The 19,788-nt window shown below is 36.3% G+C and overlaps 1 protein-coding gene across 2 annotated transcripts in view; it reads left to right on the top strand.

The window, feature by feature from the left end:
- The first annotated feature begins 1,001 nt into the window (after positions 1-1,001).
- Positions 1,002-19,788, top strand: part of LOC145243870 (proton myo-inositol cotransporter-like) — a 53,145-nt gene continuing 34,358 nt past the window's right edge. The window contains exons 1-3 of one of the 2 annotated variants that reach the window (XM_080106939.1): positions 1,002-4,230; positions 7,951-8,110; positions 15,878-16,089. In XM_080106939.1, coding sequence (XP_079963065.1) covers positions 3,819-4,230; positions 7,951-8,110; positions 15,878-16,089 — 784 coding nt within the window. In that variant the 5' untranslated portion in view covers positions 1,002-3,818. Of the gene's footprint in view, positions 4,231-5,214; positions 7,625-7,950; positions 8,111-15,877; positions 16,090-19,788 lie in introns of those variants that run through there. The other variant, XM_080106941.1, reaches the window with a different exon arrangement.

Below are 19,788 nucleotides of genomic sequence, written 5' to 3'. Positions count from 1 at the left end.
TATTATTATTATTATTATTATTATTATTATATTATTACCATCATTAATACTACTATTATGCCTATTATTACTATCATAATTATTATTATTATTGTTGTTATTATTATTATTACTATCATTATTGTGTGCGTTATTATTATTATTATTATTATTATTATTATTATTATTATTATTATTATTATTATTACCTGTAACGTTAAGCAGAATTTGTTTATCTATTATGAACTTGTTTTAATTACAGTGCTAATAATATGTTATGCGAATGTTGTTTATTTTGATGTGTGAGACATCGTACATGTCAAATGTTATTCTTATTTAATATGTAAAATATAATTTATCATCAGAAACTGTTTTCCATTGTGGAGCAGATTAGGATGTTATAATGTAAAATGTTCGTGTTATTTATGAAAAGTTAATGAAATTGTGGAGTGGGGAAGTACCTGCAGGTTGTACAGAAGTCAGAAAAATACTATATATATATATATATATATATATATATATATATATATATATATTCAGAATGTGAGAGATTGTATATAATAAATTCCACAGCCAAACAACGTCGCAGCCCAAAAGAGCTTTGACAGTCAACGAACCGGCTTGGGTTATTAGCTGGTTGGATGACCGCGTCCCTTGTCGAGACGAAGTAGGTTCATTTCACAGTCGGGTTTCGGCGCAGTTTGCTTGATCTGTGTTGGTTAATAGAAATTCTTGTGTGTGGGGCGTTTGCTCAGTTGGTAGAGTGCTTGCCTCGCATGCAAGAGGCTCGGATTTCGAATCCTGAGTTCGGATGTGTCTAACTGATGAGCCCAAATGAGGGCGAAACTCGAGTCTTGGACTTACGGTTCGTTGACTTTCATGGCTCTTGTGGTATATATATATATATATATATATATATATATATATATATATATATATATATATATATATGTGTGTGTGTGTGTGTGTGTGTGTGTGTGTGTGTGTGTGTGTATATATATATTGCAATCATGAAGTGAAGACATATTATTCATGATCAAAAGTAAAATGCGTAAAACACGTTAAAAAAATTTAAGGAGGGAAGAATATGAAAGAAAAAGAAAAATTCGACGCCGAAATATCTTGAATGAAACTAAATGTGCACTACTGGTTATAAGAAAGGGAAAACTGGAGACGACAGAAGGCATGGAAGTGCCCAAACAAACGGAGATGAGGACACTAAGGGAACAAGACGCCTATAAATACCTGGGAGTTCTGGAAGCAGACAACATCAAAGCGACAAAAATAAAAGAGAGAATTGGAAATGATTACCTCATGAAAGAATCTTCTGGAAACTAAATTATATAGCAGAAACCTAATCAAAGGTATAAATACATGAGCAGTATTGTTAGTAAGATACTCTGGACCGTTCATAGGGTGGACCAAAAAAGAACTGAGCTCGATAAGGAGACCAGGAAACCCATGGCCATGCACAACGCACTACACCCGAAGGATGATGTTGACCGACTCTACGTGAAAGGAAAGATTGTTGGAGCGGACTAGTATGTACAGAAGACTGTGTTAATAACACCAAAAAAGAACTAGAAAATTAAATAACGCAAAACACTGACAGGATAATTATGGCAGCGAGAGACACTGAAAAAAACCCAACAAAATAGAAAACAGAGAGAGACAAAGGATATGACAAGAAAAGTAAAATAGAAAGATAAACAACTGCACGGAAGATTCATAAGAATGACAAAAGATGAGAATAACGAAAACACTTGGACATGGATGAGAAAAGGACACGTAAACCGAGAAACTGAATCCCTAATAACGATAGCACAAGATAACTCGTTAAGACCCAACCACATCAAAGCAAAGTTCAACAAAACACAAGAAAACAGCAAATGCAGACTCTGTAGACAAAGACACGAAACGATAAACCATATAGTAAGTGAATGTAGCAAACTAGCCCAAAAGGAATACAAGAACAGGCATGACCAAGTGTGAAGGGTAGCACATTGGGAATTGTGCAAACAACTGCATCTCGAACACGCAGACAAATGGTACAAACATAAGCCAGCAACAGTAATTGAAAACGAGAATCACAAAATCCTATGGAACATGTCGTAATAATTAACAAAAAAGAAAAGTTATACCGAATCGTAGACTTTGCTGTTCCAGCAGATCACAGGACAAATATCAAAGAAAAGGAGAAACAGAACAAATACATAGAGCTAGCCAAAGAACTAAAACGGATATGAATTATAAAAAAATTAAGATAGTACCTATAATAGTGGGAGCACTAGGAACAATTCCGAAAAACTTTGAAAAAAGAATGGGAGAAATTGGAATCAGAGGAATAACTAGAAAGATATAACGAATAACAATAATGAAAACAGCCGAAATGCTTGAATGCTGGAATTAATACTCGATCCACACGCACGCGCGGACCAGACGAACTGTTGCAGAGACAAAACATGAAGCGTTACATGGAAGCAAGAATATAGAAGATGCTTATCCATAAGTTTTCCACCCCTCACCCATCTCCTCCCATTACCCAATCACTGCCCCCCACAAAAGAATGATGCCAAATAGTTGGAAAGGGTCAAGGATTATGGAAAGACCGAGGAGAGAGCATTGACCAGGCATCCATTAGACAAGTGCAAAGAAAAATGGAACCTTGAGGAGGCTTATTGCCACTTAAATTCCAGTGGAGACCAATGGCCGCTACTAGATCGATGGTGGGCGGCTATTGCGAAAATGCAAATTCATTTGCAAATGTTATCAGAAGAGATGGGGAGTACTGGAAAAATGGGGAGACTTGTTGTCACTCAGCATCCAGAAAACACCACAGGCTGTTTTCAAGTAGAGATTTTTATGATCTGTGTGAAAGATCCTTGCGAGCCAATAATGATAAATATTCGATTAATTTCCTTCTTATCAACTCTTGACTTCAACTATAATTTTCACTAACCGTTTTCACTGTCTCTCGCTTTCTCAACTGTCTAAAAAAGAAGACTGCCCTCTGCTTTCCTTTTCATTCCTTTTCACAGCCCTCATTGTCCTCATATGCAAATTACTGCCATATGTATATTAATAAAACGTCTAGAGACGAAAGTTATTCTTTTCTCTTCCCTTTCTTGATTCCGTCACCCGACAGAATGGACAGAGGCGCCATCCCTTGTGTAAGTCACGTTTTCATTATTTTCACCACAGTTTTGTTTGGACCAGCCAAAGAGTTCAATTCTATACCAAAAAGCAATGCTTTGCACCGTTAATTCATTGAGCTAAAACCCCACGATATGGAGAACATGTAACTATAGTGAAGATAGAACTCAAAACCATCCACTCCGACTCATATTTTTAACAATTCTGACTTCGACTTCACTTTAATTAATTGTCATATACAAATCTCATAAAGCCGTGCATATATAAACTGTAAACTGGAGTCGGATTTGGTAGAGTCTTACAGAATACGACTCCAGTGACCTCTTAATTGCTTCTGACTCCAATTTCCCAGCTTTGAATCACAAAGAATATTCAATGTGCGGCTCGGTTTTCAGTTGTGGTTAGTATATTTTGTCTTATTAATGATTGAGAAGAGGGACGTTCCTATTTACTTGCCTCTCCACGAGGACAAAGTGTGATACGTCGGAGAATTTCATAAGTCATAATTAATTTTTAATTATCTAAAAAATTTCTTATTTTAATTTTAGGCCATTACCGATGACTTTTAACCAAATCACCAGATCGAATTCTTGGACCGTTTAACCGTGATCCGTATGGATTCCTTGGGATCATCCTCCTTCATGATTAAAAATCCAAATTAGTCCCCGTCGATTCGGAACCTCTTAATGGAAACAACTAAACTAATGATGATCAAAGATGACATTAAAGACGATTCTTGGAAACAAAATTCCCATTCCAATTCGGCGACACCAATCTTGTATTTTCTGACGTTTGTCGCCCAGTTTTCAATCTTCTGTGAAGGTTTCGAAATGGGTTCTACATCCGGGGCCATTCTTCTTGTTGAGAATAACCCTAACATGTACCTTAATTCAATTTGGCGCGAGGTAATAATAACGGGGGCCATGCCAAGCGCCGCCATTTCTTGTCTGTTTGCGGCTTTGTTTAGTGACAGATTTGGACGTAAGAAATGTGTTATGTTCTCTGGCGCATGTTTCACTCTCGGGGCGATAATCACCGCCTCGGCTACCAACAAAGAGGTGCTCTTGATCGGACGACTTTTAACTGGTGCTGGAATTGGTGAGTAGCTTTTTTATTTAAATTAAATAATTGTTTGTTACGTGACCGGTTAGGCAAAGCGCTAGAGGCTGACAGACCTCAATTTCAGATGAATGTCTAATCAACGTAGCTAACACAGTGAAATTAAACCCCTAGACCAAGTGCGTGGAGTTAATATCTTACTAATTAATAATCGTATTTAATGGGAAATATTAAACTAATTATAGTGCTGATACTGTTGACGTTGACGTTGACAGGGACCATCCATTACTCCACTAGTATATATCATCTTTGTATATATATATATATATATATATATAGAGAGAGAGAGAGAGAGAGAGAGAGAGAAAGAGAGAGAGACAGACAGACAGACAGACATAGATAGATAGATAGATAGATAGATAGATAGATAGATATTGATATTGATATGTTGGATGGACAATGAAACGTTAATAATAACTAGGTTTTTATTGGAACTTAGGATTTGGGCGGAATTGTTTATGTCTGTTCAACTGTGCTAACATGCTAATTACGGCTGAATTAAAGAATAAACTCTGGTGACCATGAAGTATCGAAAGGTCATTAGAACCAAAAGCTGTTGACGCCTAATTTAAATACTAGAAGCGTTGAATTAGCACTTGACCAATCGCCTTCCAGCAGAGAGTCTCAAGGTAGACTTTAATTAGTTATCGGTAGGGAATGTCTTACCGACCAATCCACCCCCTCAATGTAACCAATTCCAGTTGAATTCCATAAAGTTTGAGCCCCAGAGTCCCAGTGCGGTTCCAATTCAGTCGAGCTCTGGATTAGAGTTTATGTTCCAATTCAGTTGTGGACAATGGTAGAGAGCTGATCAGGCAGCTCTGAGCCGAACCAAAATCAGACGAGATGAAAACCCGACCATATTTTCGACTCTTCTAAAGAAACGAAGAACATGATAGCTAGAAAATTCTCCGAACGAGAACAAAAGCGAAAGCATAGCCATTAACTTAGAAAATTAATTGTAAAACTCTAATTATAAAATCTCTTAAAATAGAAAGAGCGATAAAACGACTCGCTAAAAAGCTACGACGACTTCGTTAACAAACAGTGAGAGAGAGTAAAGGAAATCCTTCCCTTTCTCTCACACATAACTAACAATTATTGTTGTGTGAGCTGGTAACAGAGAGAAGGAAAGAAACAGGACAGGTTTTCTTATTTTTTTGTTTCCTCGTCCGTTTTTTAACAGAACCTTTGTAGTGATTTGCTTAACTCGTTGACAATTGTTTACAAAATATATTCATAGCACGAACCAAAAGGATTGTAGTTTTTCTCTCCCTTGTCTTGCCCATATTGTTATATTTGATTATTATTTTCCATTTCTTCTGCTGGAATTTTGTTATTAATATTTTTACAGTAATCTTATATATAACAGTGATTCAATACCGACTACGTCGAGGAAGGTTCTTTTGTACGTTACGTTGTGCGGCGTTATAAAATCCAATATTACTACAAATGAAGTGTCGGTTAATAAAATATGAAAACTCTTGCTTGAATAGCTATCATCAGAGATCACTTTTTTTACCGCATCTCACAAAAAAGCCCAATTAATCGGCGATCATTTTTCAGCAGTGGCAAAGGCGTTCACTAAAAGTTAATGTTAAAAAAATAAAGCCGAAATAAATTCTTAGAGTGTAACCAGATTTTTCTACACATTGCTTTCCTGAAATCCCTATCAATGTTGATGGCAAAAAAATAAACATGTGGAATCCGTTACATATCGGGGAAATAAAATCAATGTATCCTGCACACTGGACGATGAAATTACTTATCGAATTACCAAGGCCAATGCAGCATTTGGAAAGCTTAGGCATCGACTGTGGAACGAGCGTGGGATTAGACTTGAAACTAAAATCGATATGTATAAATCTGTTCTGCTAACCACTTTATTATACGTATCAGAAATATGGACACCATACCGACGGCGTATTAACAAACTTAATATCTTCCACAAGAATTGTCTTCGAACACATACATCGATTTATTTTCCAAATGTAACATTACAGAAATTGAGTTTTCTCATGCAGTCGCATCCGCTAGGCAGACCATGTATTGAGAATGAACGATGGCATAATTTCCAAAATACTGACTTTTGGTGAACTTGTTGAGCAATGAATGTTGGGAATGTTGGGAAGTATTTGTTGAAATATTAAGATGAATTAAAAAGTAGCATTGTGTCCTTAAACATACAGCCGAGAAACTTTGAGGAGATGGGCCAAGCGGGTTGCATAGCGTTGCAAGTATTAAATTGGAGCTAAAATCACCACCCGACAATTGCTCACCTGCACAATCTATATATCTATAAAAGTGAAAGTGTCTTCTGTCTGTCTGTCTGTCTGTCTGTCTGTCTGTCTGTCTGTGTACATTTCCCTACACAATAACTCTGTCAATTTTCAGTCTACAGACTCCAAATTTGATATGGAGATTTGGGAACATCTTTGTAATCAGTTTTCCGCCAGAAATTTGGCTGTTAAGTAATCAAAGTTCAACGATTTGAGAACTCTACTCCTCCGCCAATTTTGGGTCTAAACACTTGAAATTATAGATATAGGTTCCTTGGACATGGATCTAACTTAATAACTTGATTTGAGCCCAAAACAATAAATTTTAAGGGGTCATAATAGGGGCCAAAGTTAAAAACAAATTGACCTCTGCGGTCTCTACCAAATTACTCAGACAATTTCTGGTCTAAACATTTGAAATTTTACGTAAAGGGTATTCAGAGATAGGGCAAGCTTTTAATCGGTTTGGGTCAAAACTTTGAGCTATAAATATATAAATGTATGTATGTATGTTTGCATATCTGCCTAAAACTTTCGACAGAGGCAACGGGTTTTCACAAGATCAGTATCGTTTTAAAGTCCGACCCTTCAGACGACAAGTACCAAAAAATTGACTAAAAACATTAATTTCTTCGTCCTCAACTGGTCACTTTCCTACAGGGAGGGTCGCTTTTTTCGCCGATATTTTCAAAAGTCATCCCCTCTTTTCGATTGTCTAGCCTTAATTTAAACATACGTAACTTTCGGTTTGCCGGTGGTCGTAACAGCAAAAACATCACGTTTTTTCATGTTCTTTCCCCCTTCGCGGTACGGGTTCGAGCCTGCCTTCCTACTACCATTTTTTTTTTTTGCTCAACACACACCTCCAAACACCCGGGCAACACCGGGCACCCATGCTAGTGTAATAGAAAATCAAAACACGGTAGCCTGTAACTATTCATCAAACGTTTCCTACACCTGCAGTTGCTGTGGGTTACTATGCAAATCATTGGCGGGATTGAGATGTCACGAACGATTCAAGCACCATTGAAACCGACACACTCTACCGTTCCTTATAGGTTACCGCAGCGGAGTGTTCCAGTTACATGAACCATGTAAGTTGTCCAAAATAGCATTTTTATAAATTTTTAAGGTAAACATTTGAAGAGTATGTGACCAAATATGCAGCAATAACATAATTTTGCACACTTGTTAATCGTAATACAAAACAATATTGTAATGGATACCTTTTGAAAAGTAATAAAAGATGTACTGAGTAAACCTGATATTTAAAACTGGAGAATTATTATACTACACTTTTTATGCTCTGGAAAAACTAATAAAAGGCGTTCATTGATCTTGAACTTTTTTCAAAATATACAAAATTTATATTAAAAAAGTTGAATTTTACCAGATTTATTATAAAAAACTTTCTTTTCAGGATTTTCATGTGCTACTTCAGCGGTATATGTCGCAGAATGCTCTCCAAGCCACAAGCGAGGTCGTCTGGTCAGTATGTGCCAACCATTTTTGACGCTAGGGATTTTATTCGGCACCATAATCGCAGCAGTGTTTATGTACGAAAAACAACATGGATGGCGGTGAGACACTTAAAATAATGGGAGAATTTGTAATTAAATTTTTTTTTTAAGTTGAGGAATATAGACTGCCCATGACCCGTTAAGTTACAACCACTGCTAATATTTTTGATTTCGATGTCATTCAAATATTTATAAGCTATGACATTTCATTAGAAAACATTTTTCTTGCACAACTAAAAATAAAGAGACACTTTATTTTGTTATCTAATTTACTTACGCGTTTATGGTGTGCACGAAACAATATGTGAATTAGATAAAAATACAGAGTCACTTTTTCTCTACATACTCGCATAGATTTTAAAAATATACGACTAGAAAGTGGTTAGACACGAAAAGGAGAGATGAGTTACATATTTAATTAATTACAAATTTCAGCTGATTAAAAGAAATAAGAGTAATTGGGGACAAATATAATTCAGAACTAAGAATAACTCAAATATTAGGGAGAATCACTTTTTCTTTAAATACTCACAGAGGCATTAAAACATAATATTAGAGATTGGTTAGATTGTTACGTAAGAGATGAGTGACATGTTCAGTTAATTACAAATTACATCAAAATAAGAAAAAATTAAATTTGATTTTTAAATTACATCACTAATAATAAGTAGGGAATACATGAATTATAAGAATTAAATTATGAGAGAAAAAGCATTTTAGAAACCAACGTTGATGAACTCGGCTTTACTATAATAATAGATTGTTTTCTCGATAAATAAAACCTTTCCATAATTTTCGTTTCCATTTATTAGTTTTAAATGTAAGGGTTAGGTGACACTTTAAGATCATACGCTGAAAAACGTTATTTAAAAAAAATATGCTCTTATTTTTCCTTCTGTTAAAAAACACAAAATGAAAATAACCAAAACTGTCATATTAACGTGGAAAACGAATCCCTTATCTATTCACATGCATAAAAACATTTGTTTTGGTGCTTAAAAGGAGGATTTTAATAAGTAATAACAAATTTAAAGGACAATAGAAAGTCAAACGATTTTATAAGTTCATTAGGAATTTCTTTTTATAATATAATTTTATTTTGCATGAATATTTTTTATAGCATTTTAAAACATTTTTACTCAAAAAAAATTAATTATATTTTTAATTGGAAAATATTTAATCAGAATTATCTCCCGTCAAAATTAACCCTGAAATGAACAAAAATTAATGAATACATTTTAGCTAATCTTCTGTTGAAATATTTTCGATTCACGCAAACCTACCTTTATACAACGAAAAATGATAATAAAATAAAAATACAAAAACGTTTCTGGATTTTTATGAAGATTCATAAAATGCATTGTTTATATTGAATAGAAATTACTTACTGATATAAGCTGTTAAAATTGCAATGAAATATAAAATGAATACTTTAACTTTAATTATACAAAACTTATTAAACTGTAGAAGTGAAGTATTAAACAACTGTACAGACAGAATAAGCTTTCGTTTATGATAACAATACATGGGAAAAAATAAAAGTGCATAAAATAGTTTGAGAAAAGCCCTGCCATTGGCTAATTTTAAAGTTAAACCCTCGAAGAGAATAATAATGAATCTGATTGGTGAGCCAAGAGGTGCCTTATGTGACCCAACCAGTCACTGTGGAACGAGATTACTCCAGAAGGAGAGGTTACGGAGAGCTAAATTAGAGCTATGGTTTAAAATTGCCCAAAAAAGGGGCCAGCGAAAGAAGAATTAGGGCTTTTTTTATTTTAATGGAAGGTCTGGAAAAAATAGCAGATAACCCTGTCAGTTGGAAGAAAGATGGTGTGGTCGCCGATGTGAAATCCATTTTTCTTGTAACGGAAAAAGCAAAGTCGAATTATGAAACAATAAACTGTGAAGGTGATTATTTGGAGATATCTAGCGGATTGTTTAAGCCAGAATATTGACCCGGGGATTTCAAGGACAGGCTCTCCGGTGCATGAGAATATCATTGGTGAGAACCCTAGTCTGTGTACAATTACCTGATTGTGATGTTTATCCAATCAGGACAAACCAAAGTGTGACGAATTGGACGATAATTGGCTAGCTGGAATATCCCGGTATGTTCTGACCCACACCAAACCGATATACATTAGCCGGTGCAGACGAAGAAAATTCAGTTCCGCAGAGAGTTTGCAGCAAGTCTTGCAGTAAGTTCTGGAGTGAGTTTGAACTCGGAACTGTCCACCACACTCCGCCGTTCGAGAAGCACCCGTCCTTTGACCAATAAAAAGCAAGAAATCGGTTGTTGAAACCCAGACTTAGGCTCCGTTCATTGATTATCGTAACTACCAGAAAAAAGAAACTTGCAATCGACATTTTATTTATCTTTTTCTTGATTCTCCTGTGAAAAACTGTACATACTTATTATTTTATTTTTCTCTCTTGTGAATAATTAATTACATACGAAAATTATAATCAGGGTCACGTTGTTTATTGTTGCTAATATTTGCAAGTGAACTTAAGAAAAAAAAAGTTAAATTATCTTTCCTTTCAGCGTAAGAAGGAGGATAGAGATCATCACTGCTGCGTCCAACGTCATATCAACCCTGTCTTCTTGAAAGCGACTGGAACTGCTTCGCAGGATCTTGGTGGATGTTCGAGTTGAACCACATAAGATTTCACTTGTAACTGTGTGCCCACTGCAGTCTTCTTCGTGTTTCATCTTAACTGAGGGAAGTCAGGTCACACAAAAACATTATACTTAAATAAGTTTCCGGAATTTTTACAGACATTTAAAATTGTTGTAAACTCTTGAAAATTCAGTATGTTATTGCTATACATCTTATGAGATCACTGACCAGTTTTTATGATTTCAAGTTCAAACGAAGAGCTACAACAGGAATTGGAATACGCTCTCCTAAAGCCTGATTGTCACAGCTGATGAATTTCAAAAATGCAATCTGGACTTGATGACACTTTAGAAGAACGATATGCAATAAAATTATGTTTTAAACTTGGAAAAATGCCACATCAACGTATGAAATGCTGCACACTGCTTTTGGACCATCTTGCATGAATCAAGCATCAGTTTTTAAGTAGTATAAGAGATTCAAGGAAGGCAGGAAGCTATGACGGACAATAAGAGGTGTGGGAGAAGTAAGGAAATCAGAACACCAGAGTTGATTGGTCAAACAAAGGTTTTCATGGATAAGGACCGTCGTGTTTATAGAGACAAAAAGTGAACAGTTTGATGTCAGTGTAAAAACTGCACACACAATTATTTGCAAGAAACTGAAAATACGGAAGATTTGTGCAAAGTGTGTCCCAAGACTGCTCCATCTTTGTCACAGACTATTTGACCAAGAGACATAAAGACAGTTCCTTCCCCATAGTCCAGACTTTGCTCCTTGTGACTTTTGGTTATTGTCTTAGAGACTGTCGTTATGAGACAATCGAGAGGATGAAAGAGGCTGTGACACAAGAGGACTTCCATGGAAACTTCCAGAAGCTATTGAAACTATACAAGTGTATTGCAACCGGAGGATATTATTTCGAAGAGGATTAGAGTTCTATGTGCATTTAAAGTGCTCATGCGAAAAAATTCTGGAAACTTATTGAAGGCAATTCCTATCTAGACTTAACACTATAAATAAAAACGCTCAATAACACAAATTACATGCATTTTAGCCTAACAATTCCCAATGGGGATGAAATGTAGGCGCCTCTTTGTGGTTTAATTGCCATAAATATATTATCAAAGATTACTAACTATCCCTACTCTATGTAAGTAGAAGGATTATGTAAATAAGTCGCTTGGTCCTCTAAAACAAGAATGAATACACAAATTCGCCAAGATTATAATTTACAGCCGATGTACATTTATTTACTGTAATTGTTACAAGAGTAATGAGAAATGGTTTAATACCGAAGAGGTATAGGAAAACATTGCGTGATTCTTTTGAGGGACGCTTTCCGGAAGTGCGAATGTCTTTTGCGCATATGCAATACAGGAGCATGGTGTTGACACATCTGCACACTCTGGCGTTCAAATAGAAAAAAGGGCAAGATAAAAGAGGCGGGTACGGAAGTGAGGTGTTATGATCCCTTGTGGCAAAGAATGGTGTTGCCAGAATTAAAGAGAAATAATTAGGGTTACTTTAATGTCACAGGATAATTAGAGTTACCTTTGTTGAATAGCAGGGGACTCATATTTAAGGATGACGCGGAGTTCATATTGAGGCACATATATAACTATGACATGTATAACAGAATACAAAGATAGTGATGAGAAGGAAAGAAGACATTTATATATCAGTTCTTATAGCACATCTTGGAGAAGGGGAGACAATTCTTGTGATGGAGGAGATGGGACACATAACTTGGAAGGGGTTACACAAGAGTTCATTATAAGATGATAAACACATTATCTTTTCTGTTGTAACTGAATGACAACACATAAAAAAAAACATGATCACTTCTTTATTTTATCGGATCGACCGGTCGATTGACGTCAGGAATTCACTTGTATCTACTACCCCTTCACCTCTAAGGGGACTCTCCTCTGACTATGTCAACTCTTGCAAACAAAAGAATCCTCTCCTAACCTATTTTTTAACAATATATCTTTTTTATTTTCATTGTTCATTCTTTTATTGACATATTTAAGATTCAGATTTCTAAAAGAATTAGGCTTAATTTCTCACATTCCATTTCTTAACTTTGCCTACAGGGTTCGATTCTAGGCTGATCCTAATCTAATTTTCACTTATTTAATATTCCTCTTATTTATATGCAAAGGGGACAGCCTTTCCCTGTAACACCTTAATGTCACATGTTTGTGTCCGCGTATTCGCTTGTGTGTGGAAACTTGATTACTACACTTAGCACTGTTGAAGTAAATACTGAAAATCAGAACATATTATCTTATATCGCCTTATTGTATATATGGATACATGAAATATGTGGATACATGAAATATGTGGATACATGAAATATGTGTGCATGTGATTATTAGGGATATGAAAATAGAATATTCTTTTCATCCTTTTGATTCTCGGGTATATATCCGACACAGTTAGACACATTTAATCAACCGAGAATCACATCCGTCTATATAAAACATATAAGATATTAAGGGATATATACTTAGTCAGAACAATGAAAAGAATATGCTGTTGTCACAGCCCTAGTGATAATAAAAGGATAAAAATGATATGAATTTAAAATAAAAAAGGAAGAAGCAAAATGCTCGACAATTCGTCTGTTTAGTTGGTTTTATTCAAACGACTGTTTTCAAATGTGAATTATATCCCTTCGTCTTCCAGTTAGTGTCGGGATAGAAATATGGATTGTTTTGTTACCTTAGTTATTCATTTTGCAAATTAGTTGTTGGCTGTTTTTAATTGTGGGATATTATACTTCCGCTTCCAGATAATGTCAAGTCATCAGGAGAGAATACGCACTGTTTCGCAGAAGAACCCTCGACAGCTTTTTATGCGCACCGTCACGCCTCAAGTGATATGAGACCAAATGATTTGAATTGCAAGTAAACGAACTGTTCAAATCAAGTAATAAAAAAAAGCGTTTAATAAACGTCCTTCATTTGAGAAGGGGCGACAAGGAAACATGGATTGACTACAAGTAACATACGACAGGATCCGCCAAGCATGGATAATAGAATGTTTGAGGGTGTATAAAATACCAGATGAGATTATCAATCTGATTTAATAAGTAATGAGAATATGGAGATTTAAACTGACAGTTGAGAAACAAAACATAACTGAGATAAAAATAAACAAAATATTTTTCACGGAGATACCCTATAAAAACTATAGTTCATCATAGCCTCTTAACAACCTACTAAGGAAATGCTAAGCTATATACAAGTTTACTAATACAGACGAAATAATGAACTACCTAATGTATATGGACGACATGAAACTTTTCGCAAGAAACAAAAAGGAACTAATAAACACACCCAGAGTCTTCAACAAGGATATTTGAAAGGAATTCGGAATTGAAAAGTGCACACTGTTGATTATAAAAAGGGGAAACTGAGGACAAAAAAAAGGTATTGAACGGTCAAATAAAGGGGAGATGAGGACATTAGGTGAAATATTTGGGAGTTCTGGAAGTAACAGAAATGAAAGAGAAAATCGGAATAACTCAGAAGAACAAGAAACTCATTGAAACTAAATTATATATTAGGAACACGTGTGCAGTATCATTAGATACTTTGAAACGTTCATAGGCTGGGCCAAAGAAAAACTAATACAACTTAATCCGAAGTTTAGGAAACTTATGACAACGTTATACCAAAATATGATGCTGATCGACCGTTCATGAAAAGGAAATATGAGGAACTAGAAGACTGTGTAAACGATACAAAAAGAATTTGAAAAAAATTACAGGATAAAATAAACAAGATGGAGACAAGGAATGAGACGAGAAAAGAAAGTGGAAAGAAAAACAGCAACACGGACGTTTCCTAAGGATGACAAAAGATGAGAATTACTAAAACACTTGGACTTGACTGGACACCTAAAACAGACCAACTGAATGACAACCACACAAGATAACATGATTAGAACCAACCATATCAAAACAAACAACTGAATTTTGAACACCTAGACAAATGGTACAAGCACAAATCTGCAGAGTACTTGAGAACGAGAATCACAAAATCCTATGGGACATGGATACACATAAACCCAACTAAGCAAGAATGGATGTACAAACATATGAACCGATCCAGCAAGAAGATCGGATGTCATAATAATTAACAAAAAGGAACAAAATATAATTAACAAAAAGGAACAAAATATAATTAACAAAAAGGAAAGTTCCTGCCAAATTGTAGATTTTGCCGTTCTAGTTGACGACAGGTGCGAAGATCAAAGAGACGGAGATGCAAAGCAAATACAGAGAACACACCAGAGAGCTGAAAGATATATGGAAGATTAAGAAAGTCAAGATAACACTAATAATAGAAAAAATTAGAGCATTAGGAAAAATACTGAAAAGCTTTGAAAAAAAGAATGGGAGAGATAGGAATCAAGGGGATTGGTGAGAAGATACAACAGATAACAATAATGAAAATGGCTGAAATATTTAAAAAAATCTTGAATGCAAAGAATAATATGTATGAGCTACAAACGATAACCGATAATATAGAAACTGCAACAGAAAAAAACAACACGATAGAAGAACATCACATGGGTTCAAGAAAACTGAAATCGGATTATATTTTTTTTTTAATTGGAGCGTCGGCATCAACTGACACCACACGAAATTATAATGAATGGTCAAGGAGAATGAAAATCCGAGGAGAGAAAGCACTAACCAGACTTTCACCGGATGAGTGCGAAGAGAACTGAGACATTAGCGAGGCTTATTGTCACTCAAATCCTAGTGAAGTCCAATGATCGTTGCGAGAGGGAAATCATGGTAAACGGAAATTCATTTGCAAAGAGGATCAAAAGAGGTGAAGAATACTGGAAATCTAGGGAGACTTGTTGTCACTCGAACTCCAGGGAACACCACCGGTTGTTGCCAGTGGGGAATCTCTGATTATGACAGTTGTAGGAACTTCTAGTGAATAATAACAATAATAATAATAATAATAATAATAATAATAATAATAATAATAAATATTTAATTTAATAATTTTCAAATACTAAAATATACAAATCTTTAGTAATTAACTAATGCGGTCTATCAAAAGGAGATGAAGGTCCAAGTTCAGTTGACGTACAAACGACAAGCACATTTTAGAAACCTACCACAGACATGTACTTCTACTAGTGTCATACGAAATATATTCGTTTCTTTTACCAGGTACATATGGGGTGCACAGGCTATCTTCGGTATGTCCCAGATCTTGGCATTAATTTATCTACCGGAATCCCCACGCTGGTATATTCAACACGATCTGAAAGATGAGGCCAAGAAATCATTGGTCAGAATTCGCAATACTCCCAAAGTTAATGAAGAACTTCAAGAAATTGAAGAGTCTTTCAGAGAAGAACAGGAATCGATTGCAAATTCAGGTAAAATATATTTATTTCTTAACTTTTATTCAACCCAAACAAGGCATGTTGTCACTTAGACGTAAAATGCTACTATATGGGATCATATCTAACAGGGACTATGTGTGGAGTTGAGCAGTGATATGTCTGTATTATATTAAAACTTCTACATGTTAGTACATTCAGAAAAGTAAGAAATGGAGAGAGAATTCCAAAGTCTAGCAGTCTGAGAAGAATATTATTAATTAGAGTAGAAGGCTTTCCGACAACTAGGGATCTTGATGGATTAATCGAGAAAGCATGTGTGCTATGCATTCATCAGAACACATTTCGTTAAAGTACTTAAAGGATGCAACATTGTGGCGATGGAACAGAGGTTGGAGTTTGGTTGATAGTAGGAGACATTAGATTGAAGACTGTATAATAGAAATAATCTGATGAAAGAAGGAAGAGGTGATTTTGACCAAAATTTCACATCTTACGCAGCCGAACATCACAAGTGCATTTGAGAAGTTTTATTACCACACAAGCCGAAAAGCTCAACATATAAAATCAACAGTAGGGCATGTTCCAAATGAATGTTTCTGCTTAGTCCAAGTGAAGCATGATACTTGAATTTTGCATTTTATACTTTAATGTGAGCAAATGTGAGAGAAAAAATATAAAATAATTTTCTAAAATCAACGGTAAGTTCTCTACAGTGCAATGTAGACTACAATATTTTGTAGACAGTCACTGCGAGAGGCATGTGAAGCTTCTTTCAGGTGCATTGCGATGGGTATCCAATTAAAGCAGGCAATCCATCGATGAGCTATTTCATCACTTTTTATGGCAATAAAAATATGTGAATGTGAAAGATTCGTTGATCATCATTCAATCCCGGGCAACGTCGGGTCACCCTGCTAGTTCTGAATGAAACATAGTGAGATTTTCTTTCTCTATTATGCCAAATTTAGTACAAACTATTATTTTTTTTTTTTTTTACATGGAGGTCACCACTTATCAAGGCCCGGAGGCCACTCAGGTATAAGAGTTATTGCGTGTACAGTAATCAATGAAATAGTATTGTAGTAATCATTAGTATTGGGGGTTTTGATAGAGTGTCTTACTTAAGGGGGCGGTTTGTCAGGAGTTTGTTTATGTCGGACTTGAAGACATCCAAGTTGTAGTCAGGTTGGAAACAGGTAAACGGAAGAGAGTTCCACAGTCATAAACTTCTGAGAAAGAAGCTCTGCTCATGGAATCTACGTTTGGATTTAGGCACAGATAAAGAGTGGGGAAAATTATTGACAGTAGTTTCAGCCAGACAGGTGTTTCTCGTGAAAGATTGGCGAGGAGGGACCAGAGATTGGAGCTCAGACGAGCACTTGCCATGGAAATAACGATAAAACAAAGACAGGCTCACAACGTCTCTTCTGTGGGAGAGGTTGCAGGGAAGAGAAAAGGGCATCCCCACTAATCCGCAAAGTTTATTTTGTACTCTGTCAAGGCACTATAGGCTGTTTTTAGCAGCTCCTGCCAAAATGTGGCAGCAGTACTCCATCCTTGGACGTACTTGACTTTTATACAGATAGAGAATTGCATCAGTAGTGAGATATCTTCTGTAGCGGTAGAAGGATCCCACTATTTTCCCAGCATCCTTGGCAACAGACCTGATGTACATGTTCCATTTCAGATCAGGAGTAAAGGTCAAACCCAGAAGCTTGTCAAAACACGGAGCCTCCCTAAGACGAGAGCCATCCATTGCAATTGATGCCAGATGGGAATCAGAGCGTTGATGATGTAAAGATAGGAGCCTGGTTTTGGATGCATTAAAAGTAACCAGCCACCTCTTCCCCCACTGTACCACGTGCTCAAGATCAGAGAAGAGAGAATTAGAGAGAACTTTGTCATTTACTGCCTTTGATGTGTTGCCATAGATGGTCGTGTCACCAGCATAAATGTCAACGAATGATTTAAGTATATGTTTTGGGAGATCATTGATGTAGATCAGGAAGAGAGTTGGGCCCAGGATGGACCCCTGACGGACTCCAGCATTAATACTGCAGGCCTCTGATTTCTGCCCGTCAACCACTACACTTATGAACCTATCAGAGAGAAATTATTTAATGATTGAGAAAACATTTCCAATGATACGATAGCTGGAAATCTTATGAAGTATGCCCTTATGCCATACCTTGTCAAAGGCCTTTGATATGTCAAGAGCAATTGGCCTGGAAGGGAAGCCTTTGTCAAGAGATTCACTAATCCTATGAGATATAACCGTTAGCACATCTGCTGTAGATCTTGTAGAGCGGAAACCATATTGCATATCACTAAGAAGGTTATTTCTGCTGAGGTGGTTGACTACTTCTTTATTTAATATGGATTCCATCAACTTACTCATGACGCACAGGAGACTTATTGGTCTGTACTGAGGGGGAGATGACTTTTCACCTGAGTTCTTAAATACAGGGCATACTGATGAGATTTTCCAGGGTGTTGGAAAGCACTTCTACTTAAGGCAACGCTTAAACAGTTTTGTAAGTATGGGGGCAAGTTCTGGTTGAAGCTTTTTCAGTACAATAACTGGAATGCCGTCAGGGCCAGTTGCTTTACTGGAATCAAGGTTCTTTATTAGCTTGGCGACCTCATGCACAGATATTTGTATGTTGCATAGCGTGCTGTCTGTTATAGGAGGAAATACAGGGAGTTGATAGCCTTCGTCGCATAGAGTAGAATTAACTGCAAAGTTCTTGGTAAATAGTCTGACCTTATCTGATGCTGACGAGATGACCTCAGGTCCATTGATGATGGTTGGAATAGAATGCATGCTTCTGTTCAGAATCCTGTTTGTTATTTGCCAAAACTGGAGGGAACCAAGCCGCTGCTCAGCTGCTTTAGATTTAACAGACACACCATAAAGCACTCTTGCATTTTTTATTACTCTTTTATAGTGGTTGCTGGCAGTCCTGAAAGCAGCTTTAGTCTCAGTACATCTATTACGTTGGTAGCTATGGAAAAAGTGATTTCTGTGCACAATGGCAGCAGCACATTCTGGGGAGAATCATGGCTGGCTGTTAGATATTTGTTAGAATTTTTTGGATGGTATGAATCGGTCTATGCCTACAATTAACCATTCGGTCAGGTCTGATACTATAGAGGACACTTCCTTTATAAACATGGAATGCAGAAGTAGATCCAATATGAATGTACGGAAGCTATCCCAGTCAGCCATAGAGTATCGATATACAGTACGGTGGAGAGGTACGTCTGAAGATTTATTACATTTCATTTTTATCTTAACTGCTACAACAGGGTGGTCGAAGGATCCCAGAGGAGATAGAATGGAACATGAACATAGCTCAGGGGAAGTTGTGAGAAAAAGGTCTAGAAGGCTTGCATACTGACCAGTAGTATCGGGCACACGGGTGGGTTCATGAACAATCTGAGTGAGGTCATAGGCAGTGGCAAAATCATGACAGAACCTCCCCCTCATCGTCTGTCTTATTTGAGTGGGTCAGCCATTCCACATTATGGACATTGAAGTCACCGCAAATGTGAATGTTAGCCGACGGATGAGCAGACAAGATGTAGTCAATTTTCTCAGATATGCTCTTAAAGATAGTAACCCCACTGTTGTGGGGGCGATAGAGGGCAAATATAAATGCAGTGGTGTAAGCTAGTGCAACCCGGAAGCACATATAAGGTAAATTAGGGTCTTCTCTGGAGATATCCCTA

The sequence above is a fragment of the Euprymna scolopes genome, chromosome 22 (genome assembly GCF_053919585.1).
Source record: "Euprymna scolopes isolate OS-2025 chromosome 22, ASM5391958v1, whole genome shotgun sequence".
Lineage (NCBI taxonomy): Eukaryota > Metazoa > Mollusca > Cephalopoda > Sepiida > Sepiolidae > Euprymna > Euprymna scolopes.
The sequence above is the reverse complement of the archived record's forward strand: the minus strand, read 5'-3'. Positions and strand labels throughout refer to the sequence as shown.